At 45.8% G+C, this 15,619-nt stretch overlaps 1 protein-coding gene across 8 annotated transcripts in view; it reads left to right on the top strand.

Moving 5' to 3' along the window:
• Positions 1-7,830, top strand: part of RAPGEF6 (Rap guanine nucleotide exchange factor 6) — a 133,401-nt gene extending 125,571 nt beyond the window's left edge. For 6 of the 8 annotated variants that reach the window (XM_069772657.1, XM_069772654.1, XM_069772655.1 and 3 more), the window contains 2 exons: positions 1,693-2,004; positions 3,657-7,830. In XM_069772657.1, the coding sequence (XP_069628758.1) occupies positions 1,693-2,004; positions 3,657-3,682 (338 nt within the window). In that variant the 3' untranslated portion in view covers positions 3,683-7,830. The remainder of the gene's footprint in view (positions 1-1,692; positions 2,005-3,656) is intronic. The other 2 variants (XM_069772661.1, XM_069772658.1) reach the window with 1 other exon arrangement.
• Positions 7,831-15,619: the final 7,789 nt, after the last annotated feature.

Below are 15,619 nucleotides of genomic sequence, written 5' to 3'. Positions count from 1 at the left end.
GGAATTTCACCCTGTTTTCTTTACAAAGTGAATATTTGAGTAATCAGCTGCTCGGGAAGGGGGACTCCTTTTTGTAACCTCCTGAGGCTGTGGGTGGGTATCAGAAATTATGGACACTTAATGCTGTGGACATTAAATGTTCTTGGAATGTTTTATTGTGGTAGAATTTGTAACGTATTACGAATGGGAGCTTTACAAAAGGGCACATTATTCCTACTTTCGTTATTACAGTAGGCTACGTATTAGCTCTAGGAAGCCTGTAGCATTCTCCTTTAAAGGAGACTGTACGCACCCTCGTCAGTCCTCCTGCAAAACCAACGAAAACCGAACATGGGGGGTTTGCTTGGAGGACCCAGCCCTTCCCCATCCCTTCAGGGAGAAGAAAGTCTCCTTCGCTTCCCCAGCTTTCTCATAGGGGGCCAGTTAAATGCTAGTTGAACAAAAATGATTCCTTTAAATCAGCAGTATAAATCTCTGCCTGTACCCACATGTACCTCCTGAAACCCAGACTATGTGGATTCAGTTTTCTTTATTTTCCTATAAGCCCAAGCATGAACCGAGGCCATCAGGTAGGAACCAGTTCTCGTTCCTGATACCAACACCCAGAATCTCCCGAGTCCAGGACACAATAAGAAATACTCCTTTATTTTCGCTCTTTCACATTCTTGTAAGAGAAGAAAATACTACAGTTGCTGAAATAAATGAAACTAATGAAGGTGCAGTGTTTAAAATGTATCCACAAGAAGAATGCAAATTCACTCAACTAATAGATTTTAAAAATTACCCTAGCTTTGAAACCCAGCTCCTGTTGCAGCATGTACATGGAAAAAGCCCAATTTAACATGCACATGAGCCCCAGACCTGGGGGTGGGTGGGAGGGGAGGGAACTTAAAAAAAGTTAAGCTTTGGTTTGAGAGTCTGTGTGACCTGAACTGCTGATGAATGGGGAAGGAAACTATGGACATGATAAGCCATTGTTTGCTATTAGAAAATGCAAAATAAGGAATGCAGGCTCTATATACAGTTTGCCTCATAGAAGCAGTTTCATGTGATACTGGGGTTTTTTTCTTCCTGTAGAATAGCTGATTGGGTGGTTTTAATTTCTGATTACACATGAATTGATACGGTGATATTTTATTATAATGAATTTCTGTTAAGCCACTGATGGGTGATGAAGTGGATGTTGTTGAAGTCAACCAACAGTTCTTGCTATCAGTCTCTAGCATGCTGTGCAAAGTAACTTTGGGCTAGTTCCCGTAATTTCTTTTGTTTCAATTTCCCAGCCTGTAACAGAGAGTGGGAGCAGCCTCAGCCAGCAGCATTGCCGTGCTGGCTCCCTGTCCGTACCGTGGAGCTCCTTGGCATCCCGCGGTGGAGCAGTGCTGCAGGAGTAGGGAGTGTAATGGGCGCTGCTATTGCAAGTTGAATGTGGAGAAGGTTATAGTCCTGTTTCCACTCGATTGGCATCTTGCCTAATGAGTTCACGGGTTCTGTTGCTACTCTGACTTCTTAAAATAAGTAGAAAACATAAATGAAAGCATAAATACCTGCTGCTGTCGTTATAACCGGTGTTTCTGCATTTGCATTTTGTTATCAGTTTCGGTTTTGCCATTGTAACATTTCATGATTTTTTAACGTTTTGTTTCCTTTGTTTTCTTCTTTAACATTTCCATTGCTTATTTCTTGTGCCAGTGTACTGTGTCACCTCACCTAAGAAGGACGATAGGTATAGGGAGCCACCGCCCACCCCTCCGGGATATATGGGGATTTCTTTAGCGGACATAAAGGAAGGATCGCCCCACCACCCACACCTAAAACCTCCAGACTATAGTGTGGCAGTGCAGAGGTCAAAGATGCTGCACAGTGACCTCTCTAGACTTTCATCAGCTTCTCTCGGTAGTGAACCGGTGGCCTGTATTTCATCGAAGATGCCTCAGTGGCATAGTCGGCAGCCGTCCAACCCCAAACTAGCAGATATGACTGACGCAGATAGTGAAGAGGATGGTATGTGCAACACCTGACTCGGTAGATGTTAAGTGAACTGCTGTGTGAATCTGGTCTGTGCAGTGTTTACTTCCCAACGATGTTCTGGGCTTTCTCTTGGTGATTCTTGGAGATTAAAACTTGATTAATCTCTAAATAGACAAATATGTTTGTATGGCTGTATACACATGCATATATGTATGCATGTATATACATGTTTTAAAAAGAAAAAAGAATGCCTTCCTTGTAGAAAAAGCATGTTGACACCGAAGAGACTCTAAATTATATATAAATAAATATATATATAAATATACATATGAGATCTCCCAAAGCACAACTGAGACACTTAAGAGCATGTAGATACTATGGATGGTTTTTTTTTCTTTAAAATCTGTCCCCTCTCCGTGGTGATGATGACTTTAAGGGATGCTGTCAGGATATAAATTACATGCAGAAAAACTCCAGCCTCTCTGGGTTGATTAACTGATGTCCCACTGTTTTAGAATGGCATCAGGATGATGACCTAAACCGAGTATTTTGAATTTGGATTTGGTGGGGCGTTATACATTCTTAACTCATTTCACATTTGTATTCTCGTATGCTGGCATTAAGCTGCCTTATTCTTTAAGACAGATTTCTGGAGACCGATTTTAAAAATGTTGAACAAAATAACAGTGAATTTCTGTTCTTCTGAAAAGTGCATTTGAGAAAACTTGACTTCTCAGCCCAATTTGGCCTGGCAGTGTCTCTTCCGCTTAAATTCTTCATGATCTTGTTTGAAGCAACAAACAACGCTGCCGAGCACGGCATGTATCGGGTGACCAAAATTGCAAGAGGTTTTCCTGAAAAAGACTGCTCTTATATTGTGTCAAAGCTAACTTCAAGTTAGGGGAATTTCTACTTAATTGTGTATCTGCTGATTTGCTTTTAATACCTATGCACTGATGCAATCTCTCTGTACCCTTTGCTAGTGAACTCATATTTTATTAGAATATTGTGGTGGTTTCCTTCAATTTCAGTCTGGCTTAAAATGAGCATGGATTTACATTAAAACAATTTCTGATGCAAAATGATCCTATCTTGGCCCTTTAAAATATGTAAACAGTATTTAACATATATATTACTACTTCAATTCAAATTTACGGTAAAATGTAAAGTTACCCAGCATTAATTCAGTTGTGATATTAAATGTTTTTGATGTAAAAATAAGGAAGTAATTGCTTCAAACATTTTAATCCAAATTTTTCTAAACTAAATTTAACCATACACTTTTAGATACACCTATTTTTAAAGTGCTTGGTTAATTTTATTTGGGATACAATGCTCACTGCATGATGGGAAGTAATTTACTGGCTTTTCTCCCAAACCTGTAGCTTTTGGCATATTGGGAGCTGCATGCTAATAATTTTTGGAGGATCTGGAATTTTCTGTTTTGCAATACATCTTTATTCTGTGATTACAATACCTCAGACTACTTGAGGATTTGATAAAAGGTGATACTGAATATATTGTGGTCAGTGATTAAGATGGTGAAAACGTCACGATGAATTAGTGAAGTCTTCACAGAACCACTGTAATCAAATAATAACTGGGTACTGTTCTGTACCTTCTGCGTCCGAGGCAGGGGGCTGATGGCATAACTTTTTTTTTCTTTTTTCTTTCTTGTTTTGCAGAAGATGAACAAGTATCAGCAGTCTAACCATTGGGCTATTTATGTAAACCACTTCACAACACAAGGGATGTGGGGAGAAGGACCACATGATTCTGTTAGCGAACGCTAACAACTTGCTGCTACTAACTTCAGACGTTGCGTTTGCCTCTGTCACGGACGAGATGGAACGGGTTGGATCACGTCTCTCTACCTTACTTCAGTCTACCACCGCCTAAGAAAGCTATTTCTGCCTGTGAAATAGAAAACCGTTTTCAAGGAGCGTACTGACTACCCGGATACCCACGTTGGTATCCGGAGATGGACCAGGCTTCATGCGTTTGGGAGGACCAGTTGTCACCACCACTTGAAACTTGGAAGCATTCTTCTGTATGATACCATATAATCCTTTGGTAGTTTTCCATCATCATTATTTTCTACATGACCATTATAAGTCTAAGAGTGTTATTTTATGAACTTGAAAAAAAAATATATCAAAATGTCAGCAAAAGCAAAGGACATTGCTGAAGTATCTGAAAATAATTTATTAATTTAATTTTTTTAATGGTAATTTCCTTTATTTGTGTTGGCAGTGCTCTGGTTGGCTAATATAAATGTTTAGTCATTGTGGTAGTAAATTAGCTACACAAACTGTCGTGCTCTCAAACACAGAAAACTAGAAACGGGATGTTATCAGGTGCAGAAATACATGGATTTTAGAGTGATTTTAGATTAAATATAAATAGAGCACAAAGCCCCGCAGAGCGGCGTGTGTCGGGCAGGCAGCCCTACCGTCTGCTGCTCCCCTCCTACACGGACACAGCAAAACCCCTCCGCCCTTGAAGTATTTTTGGAAATTTTTTAGCTGCCAGCCAACTAAGGCAATAGTTGGTGCTCTGCTCTCCTCCCCTGTTAAGTAATCATTTGAAATATGGAAGCCGTAGCTCACAGGGAGCTGTTAGGGGAGTTTGAAGCTTTCCCAAAAGAGCTTAAACCAGGTTTTGCCCTGCAGAGTTCAGCATGCAAAGCGTGTTGCTAGAAACCAAAACTAAACCGTGTGTTGTGGGTTTTAAGATCATCCCACGCATTCTGGCCTTTTACCAGAGTTGCACAGGATTTAGGTGCAAAGGTTATCTTTAAAAAAAAAAAAAAAATTATAAATCACCTTAATTTCACAGTAAAATTTGTGAAACTGAGTATTAAATGACATAATGCTTATATAGGAGTATAATGCATTTTATGATGGGTTAAAAAACCCTGTTGTGTTCATCTGGAAAATACAGGTGATCTCAAAACATTTTGTTTTAAATCCTAGGTAAAAATCCTGGTGTTGCTGATGTCAGTGACAGTTTTGACTTACAGCCAGCCAGTATTAACACATGATCCTCTAGTTTGACTATGGTCAAATAAATCGGTTGTTTGATTTTGCTTAGCCAGCCAGAGCGCAGAGGGGTAAAACTGGAAATACCTGCAGCTTCTTTCTTTCTTTCTTCTAGCACATGATGCCCCATTCTAGTGTTAAAATTGGACATGAATGTGTGAATATGTATTTAAACATTTAATTGTAAATCTTTGTTGTGATGTTTACAGCCTAAGCTAGAAAGAAGATGTTTGTCATTTTTACAGTGCCTCAAAAATGATTTCTATATCCATAGTTGTGAAGAGCTTTAAGGGTTTGGTTTTTTTTCTGTATGTGTGCAGGGGGTGCAAGGTGAATGCAACATTTTCTGAAAACGACACAAGTACCAAAAACAACCCAAAGCCTTTGATGTGCTTTCCCCATAGCAGCTTGGGACTAATGAAACTGGGTGAATGTCTGTGGCCCAGCCTGTGTCTGCATTCGTAGTGGTGCCAGGTTCAATATTCCCGTGTGGCTGGAACTTGCCCGTATTGATTGGCATTTGGAAGACATAAATGAACAGTGGTGCTGAGGAAGGGATGCCCAATTCATAACTAATTGGTCGGCTGTATGAATTTTTGGCACAAGTATCTGAGGAGCAAATGGTTGAAAAAATATATTAAAAATCAGTTGAGGTGTATCATAATGAATGCATTTTGATTTTTGAGGCCTTAATGAATATAATGAACCTGCACAGGCCTTAATGAATAAAGATTAAAGTGTCAAAGCAATGCAGGGCAGAGCGATTATTTTCAGCACATGTAATGTTGATAATATAACTGTTAAATTGATATTTTTGTGGGATATAAATCCAAGCCCTAGCAATCCCACCGTCAGCTGTAGTTTCTTGTTAACTTCTTTCTGTGGAGTGCGCAACAGGCTTCGTGTTTTGTCAGAAAATCATCTGTGTTGTGCCAGGTAAATTAAATCATACGGTTCCCGTGACCTCGGGTGTTGAGCTGTAGTTTATTTCAGCCTGTTGAACAAAAGTGTAAGGGATGAGGGGTTGTTACTGAAGTGACTTCCTTTGTCCCCCAAAACGCGATAGTGCTGTCTTTGAGGATACGGGGAGCGGGGTTGGGGTCTCCTCTGGCAGCCAGAAAGAGCAGTTGAATAAATCACCCATTGAAACGTGGTGTTTGCACATCAACAGCATCCGTCTGTTCTGCAGGGCTTTTCAGGACACTGAAAAGTTTTTAAAGTAAGTGAAAGTCTCGCTAATCATATTTTCCTAATATCCAATACAGCTGGTGTAAATAAATCATGCATAAACTATGGACAGATGAGCTACTACTTCTGCTTCTCCTGCCTCGCACAGTGTGGCTTGCCTCTGCTGGTCCTTGCTGGGATTTTTGTTTGTTTGTTTTTAAATCAACCGATCACATTGATCGGGGCCGATAGCCAAATGTAGTGTGTCTGGTATGGATTTGAAGAGACATTATCCCTTTTTTCAGTAATTCAAACGGAAGTAGGGTGGTGGTTAGTACCCGTTGTACACTGCTTTATTGAAGTGATGTCTTCTGGATCGCAGATTCCTGACTTGGTACCTCCACCGGGTTCCTCTGACTCGGGCTCTGATTTCGATGAACAGTTAAATGCCTCGTGCCACGTTCTTCCGCTGCCATACCTTGGTTTGCTCGCTTTCTGCTGTTTGTTTGCTCTTGACTGGCGGGTGAAAGATGTGTTTCAGCTATTTGTGATTTAACCATACAGTATTTCGTTATGGTTTATTGATCTTGAACTTCCAAGTAATTCCCAAAAAAGCAGTGTGGTTTTGTCAAATTTAATTGGCCTCTATATTTGCAAAAAGAAAAATGAGATCGCTGAGCCTCTGAGTACTGGTTTCATCTCCCAGATACACAAAAAAAAGGAAAGGCAACGTCTGCAGATAATTTGCAGTACACGTTTTTGCAGTGTGGACATGCAGGAACAGGTGGACGTTTGCTAACAACGGGCAGCGTGCTGCTTTCCTGGCTCCTTTGTTTTGCCTTCACTTACATTAGGAGTTTCACAGAGGTGAGCGATGCTTCACTGGGAGATGGTCAGAGCCCGGTGTGCTGAGGGCTGCCTGCACCCTGCCTGCACCCTGCCTGCACCCGCTGGAGGCGAGGGGTGTCCCCATTCCGCAAGGGCTGAACCTGTCAGCGATGCCACTTGCCGAAGGAACCTGCGTGGCATCGGTGGTGTTGCAAAACCTCTCTTTCATCATCTCCCAAGTTATTTCATCGCAGGTAACAGTGGAAATATGAACCTGTCATTTAAGTTTTTATAAAACATTAGAATTAATTTTTTTTTAAAGGATAAACTCACCACTGCCTTCGCAAAAACAAGAAAAAAGGGATACTCTCTCTTTAGAAAAGCTTTACACATTATATTTTAGAACGCTTGTATAGAGGGTGATCTACCTTGAATTCCCAACCCAGCTTTTGCTTATGTTGTGCTTTTTATTGTTTTATCTTTATTTTTGATATACCTGGAATGCAGTTTAGCTTGGTATTAATTAAATTCTAAATATGTGAGCATATTGGCAAAACTGCACAGATGTAATGATATTCCAATAGCAATTGTACTGCACAAGTCAGTGATTGTAAAGTATTCTGTAACAAGCAATGTTTGTCTCCTATTTTTTGATACCTCTTAACACTTATGTCTTTTAGAAAGACAGTGCCTCTGTATGCTTTTTGTATTTTTACTGAGTGATTGTAAATATTTGTTATATTTTTGGTTAAGAGAATGTTTAAAAGTACTGTTTATTATCCAATCTATTAATATGTTGGAATCAATAAACAATCTACATATATTAATGGTTTTCAGCAGATCTTTTCTGGCAGCTGGCGAAGGATGGGAGTCGAGTTGGTGCGGAGCTGGGGAGAGCCAGGCAGGAGCATTGCTCACCCCGGGCTCGGCGAGGAGAAGCCACAGAGTGATTTTTTTTTTTTTTTTTTTTTTTTTTTTTTGTCCTCACAGTGAGCAGTGGCCCCTCAGGTTTTGGCTCGGGGTCCAGCCGAGTTTGGGGTTGGTCCCCTTTGCTGTGCGGTGGCTGGGATGCTGGGGACACTGGGGCTGCAGGGGTGTCTGTGGGGACCGGGGACTCCCTTGTCCCAGCGAGGGACAGAGACAGACAGTCCGCTGGCCTCAGCAGCCTCCCTGGGTCGGGGAAATGGCCTCTGGGCACCAAAAAAGGGGAGCGAGAAAGGAGCCGCATTCGGAGCCTGTGCCCACGCCGCAGCACCCACTGCTCAGTGCTTCGTACTTCTCCTCTGCGGTCCTTCACCATCCTGCCTGCCTGTCCCGCACCCCCAGAGCATCTTGGCCCCTTCCTCCTGCATCTTGGCCCCTTCCTCCTGCATCTTGGCCCCTTCCTCCTGCATCTTGGCCCCTTCCTCCTGCATCTTGGCCCCTTCCTCCTGCATCTTGGCCCCTTCCTCCTGCATCTCCCTGCCCGTGTAGATGCTCTGCAGGCAGCCCCTTTACCTTCCTTCATCCCCCTGCAGATCCCGGCTCCGTCCTTCCCAGCACCGTGCTGGAGCCCTCGCTGGGATGTGACCCAGGGAGTCATCTCGGGGACACCAAGGCCCGTGTGGACCCGCAGGGAGGTTCTGCTCACGGGGACAAGGACTCGCATCTTCCCTCCTTTCCTCCGGCTCCTGCCCTGGCACGGCTGCCCCAGCCCCAGAAAAACCAGAGCGGGATGAACGAAGTCCGGGCTGCCTTCTGCGCCTTGGAGACTGTCACACCCTGTAAAATACAAAGAAAGATGTGTGCGGGGAGCGAGGGTGGAACCACAGAGCTGAAAATACTCCTTTTTCCCCCATTTTTGCTGGCTGACCCGTACCCCTGGCAGCCCCCGGTGTGCTGCTGCGGGTGGGATGGGCGAGGGGAGCAGGAGCTGTGGCAGGGCCAGCCTCTAACTTCATGTTCCCTCTATTTATTTACTGATCAACCAAAAGGTAAGCTACATGGGAACCTTATAGATAAACACCTTTTTTTTTTTTTTTTTGGGAGCGTGGCACTTCTGTAAGGTGTACATGCTGGCAAGCAAAGCCTGCAGCTTCTTGTCGTTTGCTTCCCCAGTGCAAATGGCATTTTTTCTCCCCCTCCCTGTGCAGCCCCTTTCCTGCCCCGTACGCGGGGATGCGGCCGCACACGCGCTGCCAGATCAGATGAGAGTTGAGCTTCATCTCCTTCACCGTCTTATTTCCCCTATCGGGGCTTTTCAGGTTTGTTCTCGGGGATCTCTGATTTCAGGCAGTTTCTGGGAGGTTGTTAGTTTTTTAATTTTTATTTTTTTAAACTTCTGAAAATTACCATTCTTAAAAAAAGGAAAAAGAAAAAAGAGCTGCCACAAGAGGACAGCATTGCCTGTGGTTTTATCAGCACCTTTGCCAAATCCCCTCTGCGGAGGCCGGGCTGGTGCAGGTTGGTCCCTGCGATGTTCAACCAGCACCCATCACCCTCGGGGGTGACAGCGGGGACGTTTCGGGGTTTGCCCATCACCCTCCAGCTGTGGCGGTGGCTGCGGGGACAACGCGGGTCCCGAAACCGCGAGGTGTGGGAGGACGCGGGGTCTCAGCAGGTCACTTCGCTTTTAGGATTTTTCCAAGGCTGTCTGGTACACGTTCCAGATTTCCTCCTTGCTTGTCTGGATGATCTGTTTTCATCCATAATATTTATCCTGTGCCCTTTTCTCCACTCGTCCCCATCTGTCTGCGGGCTGGGAGGTTGTAAAGCTTTTCTTCCTGCGGGTCCGCACGGCAGAAACATCAGCGAAGTGGTGGGACAATCTGTGAAGGCAGCAGGTAGCACTCGGGTCTTACTGGAAAGCGTAGTGTCATTATGGCCGTACTGCGGTGAGCAATTTGTTGTGTAAAATCAAATTAAGAAGAAGCAGTTTCATTAGTGAGCATTTCTGCTTAATGAGTTATTTTGATTTTGGACTTTTCTTCTATTATTTCCCCCCCCCCTTTTAGGCTTTAAAAACTATTCGGCACAGCCCAATTTGTTGCTGTTCATTTATCTAAAATTACTTTAAGCAGGTGGAAGCAGGCACCCTCGCCCTGACGCAGTTTCAGCCTTGCCTGGGTCTGACACTGTCCTGCCTTCCCCCCCGCGCCTCGGGAGCGCAGATTTACAAAACCTGGGCTACGGGCAGAGTGTGGCAAACCCCTTTTTGCAACAGGCTTCAGTCCAAAAATCACCGTAGCGTGTGCCAGGCTCAGCAGGAGGAAAGCCCAGACCTGGCGATGGAGGCGGCTGTGAGCGACCGCCCGCCCATCCGAAACGGGCATCGGACCCCGGCCACCCGGAGCAGCTCTCACGGGACCCGCGGTCCGGGGTCTTCAGCCCCGACCTTTGCTCCGAGCCGCTGGGGAAGTCTCCGTCCCCTGCCACGGGGTGGGAACCCAACGCACGACGTGCTGCATCCCTCCCCATCCCCAGCTTTTCATTTCCAAGCCTTTGGATTAGACCTGCGGCTCTCGGAGGGACGGGTAATGCTGCTTGCATTAACAGAGCTTCATATTCAACATGCTCGAGGTCTCCAGGTCACCTGAAATAGCAGTCAGTGCATCGAATAGCTGCCGACCTAAACTTGAGTTTCATTCACCGAGGGCATTCAACCAATGTATTTTCTAATTTTCTGCTGGAGAGTAAGTATCAATCAGATTTTATTGGGAAGAATTACTAACTGCTTGTTAGACTGCAGTAATGCCGTGTATTCTGTGCTCGAAGAAAAGTCAAAAATTGTCCCTCCAAAGTAAAAGTGAAATGAGAGATTAACCCCCTCTTGGAGCACAAAAGACTGTTTAATTTAGCAACTGTTGCCTGCTAAAAACTGCTTTCTGTTTGCTTAAAGGGAGAAGCGAGGAGACCCACTGGCAGCAGCGGGGCCAGCAGCCCGAGCTGTCCCCACCACTCAGGGGGGTCATGGCCAGCGGGGCTCTACAGGCAGCACCAGTCAGAGGTTTTCAGCTATTTCTCATTTATTAAGAGGGTAAATGTGCCTGAGAGACCGTGCTTGAGTGCAGGGAGTGCTAAACCCCACCTCTGCACCGCTCTCTTCTTCTGCGTCAAATTCCTGCACTTTTGGGGCTGGAGAAGAAGCGTTTCTCCTCGTCCAACCTCAGTTCATGAGGAGCACTTTGAGCCCGTGATATTTTCACCATGTGCTTTAAGGCTGTGGCATCAGGTCTTGTGGTTTGTCCCAGAATTTGCAGTATTTTTAGCTTTCCTGAAGATCCAGGTCCTGGAGGCACGTAATGACATGAGCTGATGACATTTTTTGGAGGTATGTAAAGCAGCTCTTGTTGCTATGAGGAAAACCTTGAAAATGCAAACTATAAAAAGTATTCTTAAAAAAAAAAAAGGAAGGAAATGAAACCCCATATTTATTTAACCTCCCCCCGGCGCTCATTGTTGCTGGGCTGCTGGATCCTGGTGCTGGCTTCCTGCAGCCCCGTCGACCTAAAAGCACGATGTCTTTTCCCGGGGCATTGCCCTAGAGACTGTTATTTTTCTGGGTGAGCCAAGTTGTTTGTATGAGGCGAGTGTTAAATTGGCTCCACAAGCATTTCTGTTCGTTCCCCTGTATTCGTCAGAAGAGGAGAGTAATTACCAGTGTGACAATGCTGCAAGTCAATCTTGGCTTGGGAGAGATGAAGAAAAATGGTAATAACTGAATTTCAAATGTAGATGTAGTTGCATTTAACACTTATGAGCAGCAATAAAGATGAAGGTTGTAATTGTATCTGCAATTTCAAATCTCACAACATAATTTTATATACTCAAACATCTGTTTTAGGATCCTAGCTGAGAGTGTCAGATAATTGGCTTTTTTTTAGACCTATCAGTTAGGCACCATCAAGTTTATTATAAATTCAAACTCATTTATTAGTAAACACGACTTGTGTTGAACAACGCCGCAGTGCCATAGTCCTGGGGACCATGAGTGCGTTTGGAGCAGCAGAAGCCCTCTTCGCTGTTCGGCAGGATGCTGATACATGGCAAAACTCGCGGCTCCTCGAGGGAGAGGGCGGCCGACAGCGCTGACCCTCCCGGGAAGGTGCCGGTGTTTTACCCGTCCTCTGGGAATTATGGCTGGCAAGCGTCGGGGAAGCCTGCTGCAAACCTGGGAAAAACTCTTCTGGGATATGGGAGGTTGATGGAGACCTTCGGGACCTGCTTGCCCAGGATTACGAGCACGCCTTGCCTCCACCTCGGTGTTTCGTGTTTTTGGGAACACACAGCACTAAAGCAGGGCTGCAACGCGACGCCTCCTTTGCTTTCCCTCATTTTATTTTCTGTATTAGTCGTAAAGCTGATGGAGGGGAAGGTCTCGTGCTGGGCTCCTGCTTGGGGGACCAGAGGGGTGGTGCGGGGAGGTTTTGGCAGGACCTGGTGCCTTCACCCCACGCCAAGCCCGGGAGATGCCGTGCAGGCGCCCGTCCCGGCGCTGGCTTTCCAGGCTGCTCCTGCAAGCGATGGAGGTTTTGAGGAGCAGCAGCACCCCGTGATTAGATGCCCCCAGCACCCCTGTGGGTGCTGTGCAAGGTGTTTTGTCTGTGCTATTTCCCAGCCGTCGCATGGCGGGATCCTGAAAACTCTTCTTGCTTCTGCAGCTTTGTGCCAGGCAGGCTTTCGTTCTCTCTGCAAGGGCTTTTCACCCGCAGCATGGTCCTTTCCCTCGCCCCGCGGGGCTGTAGCGTCGTGCCCTGCCTCCGAGCTTTTGGCTCGACAAGAGCCGTCGCGCCGATGCCGTGACTCGGGGTCTCGCTGAGTAGCCGCGGTGCCTGGGAGACGCACCTCGGCCATCCGCCTTTGCCATCTGCAGAGGGAAGTAATTAAATTTAATAGAAGTCACCCTCGATTTTACAGCAGTAGTAATTAAATGTAATTGGAGATGTGACTTCTAAACAAGGCCGTTTTTTTCCAACAGTACGTTTGACACCAGGAAGAACAAACAAATAACCAAGGACGTGCAGGAGCGGTGTATGGAGCAAAGCTGTTATTCCACCCCGTCTCCATCGGTCGTGCCCATCACAAAGCGTGCCTCTACCCCAGCTTAATTAAATGATGCTACTGGCCAGTAATGGGTGGGAGAAATCCGCTGGTGTTAGAGTACCTTGTGTATCATCAGCAAAGCAATGCTTTTAAAAATAATAGCAGAAGCCAAGAAAGTTCTTGGATTTCTGCTGCCCTTTCTCCAGAGGAGGCTGTTCCAGCGCAGGTCTCCCTGCAGAGGGACTTGAGGGGGAGGCACTTCGTCGACTGACTTTGCTGTAAAACCTTTGCCGCTTTGAAGAGCCCTTAGTGACTGAAGCACATATTAAAAATAACGTAAGTGTCAGCCAATTATACAGTTTAAAACTAAAAATCTGGCCTTTGGTGATGGTGTGGTTTTCAGAAGTGCACAAACCTGGTCAATTAGAAATCAGCCAATTAAAAAGACTAAATATGGCATAAATAAAGCTCTCCTCCTCAAGCCTAGGGAAAATATGCACCAAAAAATTAGGTAACTGCTGCTTCCATTACCCGTGCCCTTTCCTGCCACGTGGAAATGTCATCTGTAGCCAGAAGGAGCCCTGGCAGCGGGGATGGGGACGGCGGTGCTGGCACTCGCTGTCAAGTACCCTCCGTTGTCTGAACCCGTGAATGCCAGCCTGGAAGGTGTGAGCTGGACCTTCATGGGGAATTAAACATGCAGCACAGCCCTGGCCTTCAAAACTGGGAGCTGCGGGGCATGATTTATTTGCAGTATTTATTATTGCATGGGAATAAAGGAGCCCAACCTGCGGTCTGGCACCACGCAGATCGGGCTGGACAGCAGTGCTGGGGGAGAAGGTTTGCTGCTAACCAGCTGCAGCAAAGGCTGGGAGGACTGAGGAATGTTCTGGCTTAGTTCTTTAACCTGAATCATTTTTGCACAGATGGCTAACCTGGCAGTTCAAGAAGTTCGGCGCTGTGGTCTGTGTGCCGGTGTTTGATACCAGGTATTTACACGGGGGGTGTGTGTGGCCGAGTAACGCAAGAGCAAATGACCTGCGGGCATCGTTAAATGTTTCATCCAGTCTCGTCAAGCAAGAAAAGCGACTGCGGGAGGACGACCCGTGGTGCGTGTTAACCCAGGTCTGCCCATGATGCTTGCCGCTGACTTTGGTTTTGGGTTGGCTCCGCTTTGTACGGCAGCCAGGTACTGGGCAGGGGCGTCCGCTCCATCACCGCCGATGCCTCTGGCAGCCAGGACTGCATGCAGCGAGTATCAATAGCGTGCCAGGTTTTTTCAATGGGCAAATGATGTGTGGCCAGCTTGAATTCTTCAGATCAATAATTCAGTGACAGGCAGCTCGAGCGCTTGGAAATAACATTAAGCCCCACGTAGTTGTTCTGCTTATTGCAAAGGATCGAAGAAACACCGGAGCCTGAATTGCTGAGCTCTATCACCATGTCACACCGTAAGTGTGAATATTAAGTGCTGTGGGAGAACAAGGCCATCTGTGTACGTGGCCTCTTTGACAAGTGAAGAGGAAATGCTGAACCCTCGGACTCGCTAGCCGCTGGTGAATGGACGTGGGAACTGGGACCGATTTCCACTGCAGTGCCGTACCTGGTCACCATGCCCATCCGCGGTCCTTCAAACAGCGGGAGGAAGGATGCAAAGCCATTTCTAACAGAATTAAGAGGATTCTAATCTTCCTTTTTTCTTTCTTTTTTTTTTCGTCAGTTTGCATCTTCTTGAAGAAAAGCAGCCTCTCCTGGATGCCTTGTGGGTAGCTTTGCTCTAGACACATTTCAGGTTAAGCAGCAGAGAGTAAGGTGCAAATATGTCAAGGTTTTCCTGATTTAGCTCCACTTTGGAAGGAGCAGGGAGGGACAGCTGAATGGCACCAGTTTGTGGCGAGACCGTAATGTGCTTAGCTAAGTTGTCAAGGAGAATTAGAGCAGTTCGACATCATGGAGCACTATCCTTAAATCCTGTTTCTGCTTCTCACAAAAATCAAGTGTTTCAATGACAAAGTAAAACCTGTTTTGACACACTTCAGGGGTTTGGGTTGTGTCCCCCTGCTTTGATTTTGTTGCCTCGGTTTCAGACACTAGCCAGGCAGGGTGATAAGACAATAAATGGCAGAGCAAAAGGAGAAAGCCTTCCCATTGCTCGTGCCGTGCTATGGTTTGATGGGGATTTGGGGATTGGGAGCAATAATGCTAAACTGGCGTTGCTTTGGTGTCAAACCTGGCGAGCCTCCTAGGAGGCACAAGGCTGAACATTAAGGCTCAGGTGTCGGAGGAGTTTCCCAAGGCAACAAGTGACTTGAGTTTCTCCATGGTGTTTGAGTCGATGTAGGCTCCCAGAAGTCACAGAGTCAAATCAAGGTAAATGCCTGTCAGGTCTTTTGGGACGTGCAGTGGATTTCCAAAATGTACTTGGTCTTGGTAGCTGCCTATGTTAGATTTGGGTGGGCGGACAGTGGTTTTGGCATCCCTATCGTTGCTTATCTGCATCCTAAAGCACTTCAGCACTTCTGGTTTGAAAGACTAAGTCACCTCTGAAGATGGGAATTGAGATTCTGAAAGCCACTTGGAGGTATTACCAT

Source organism: Haliaeetus albicilla, chromosome 27 (genome assembly GCF_947461875.1).
Source record: "Haliaeetus albicilla chromosome 27, bHalAlb1.1, whole genome shotgun sequence".
Classification (NCBI taxonomy): Eukaryota; Metazoa; Chordata; class Aves; order Accipitriformes; family Accipitridae; genus Haliaeetus; species Haliaeetus albicilla.
The sequence above is the reverse complement of the archived record's forward strand: the minus strand, read 5'-3'. Positions and strand labels throughout refer to the sequence as shown.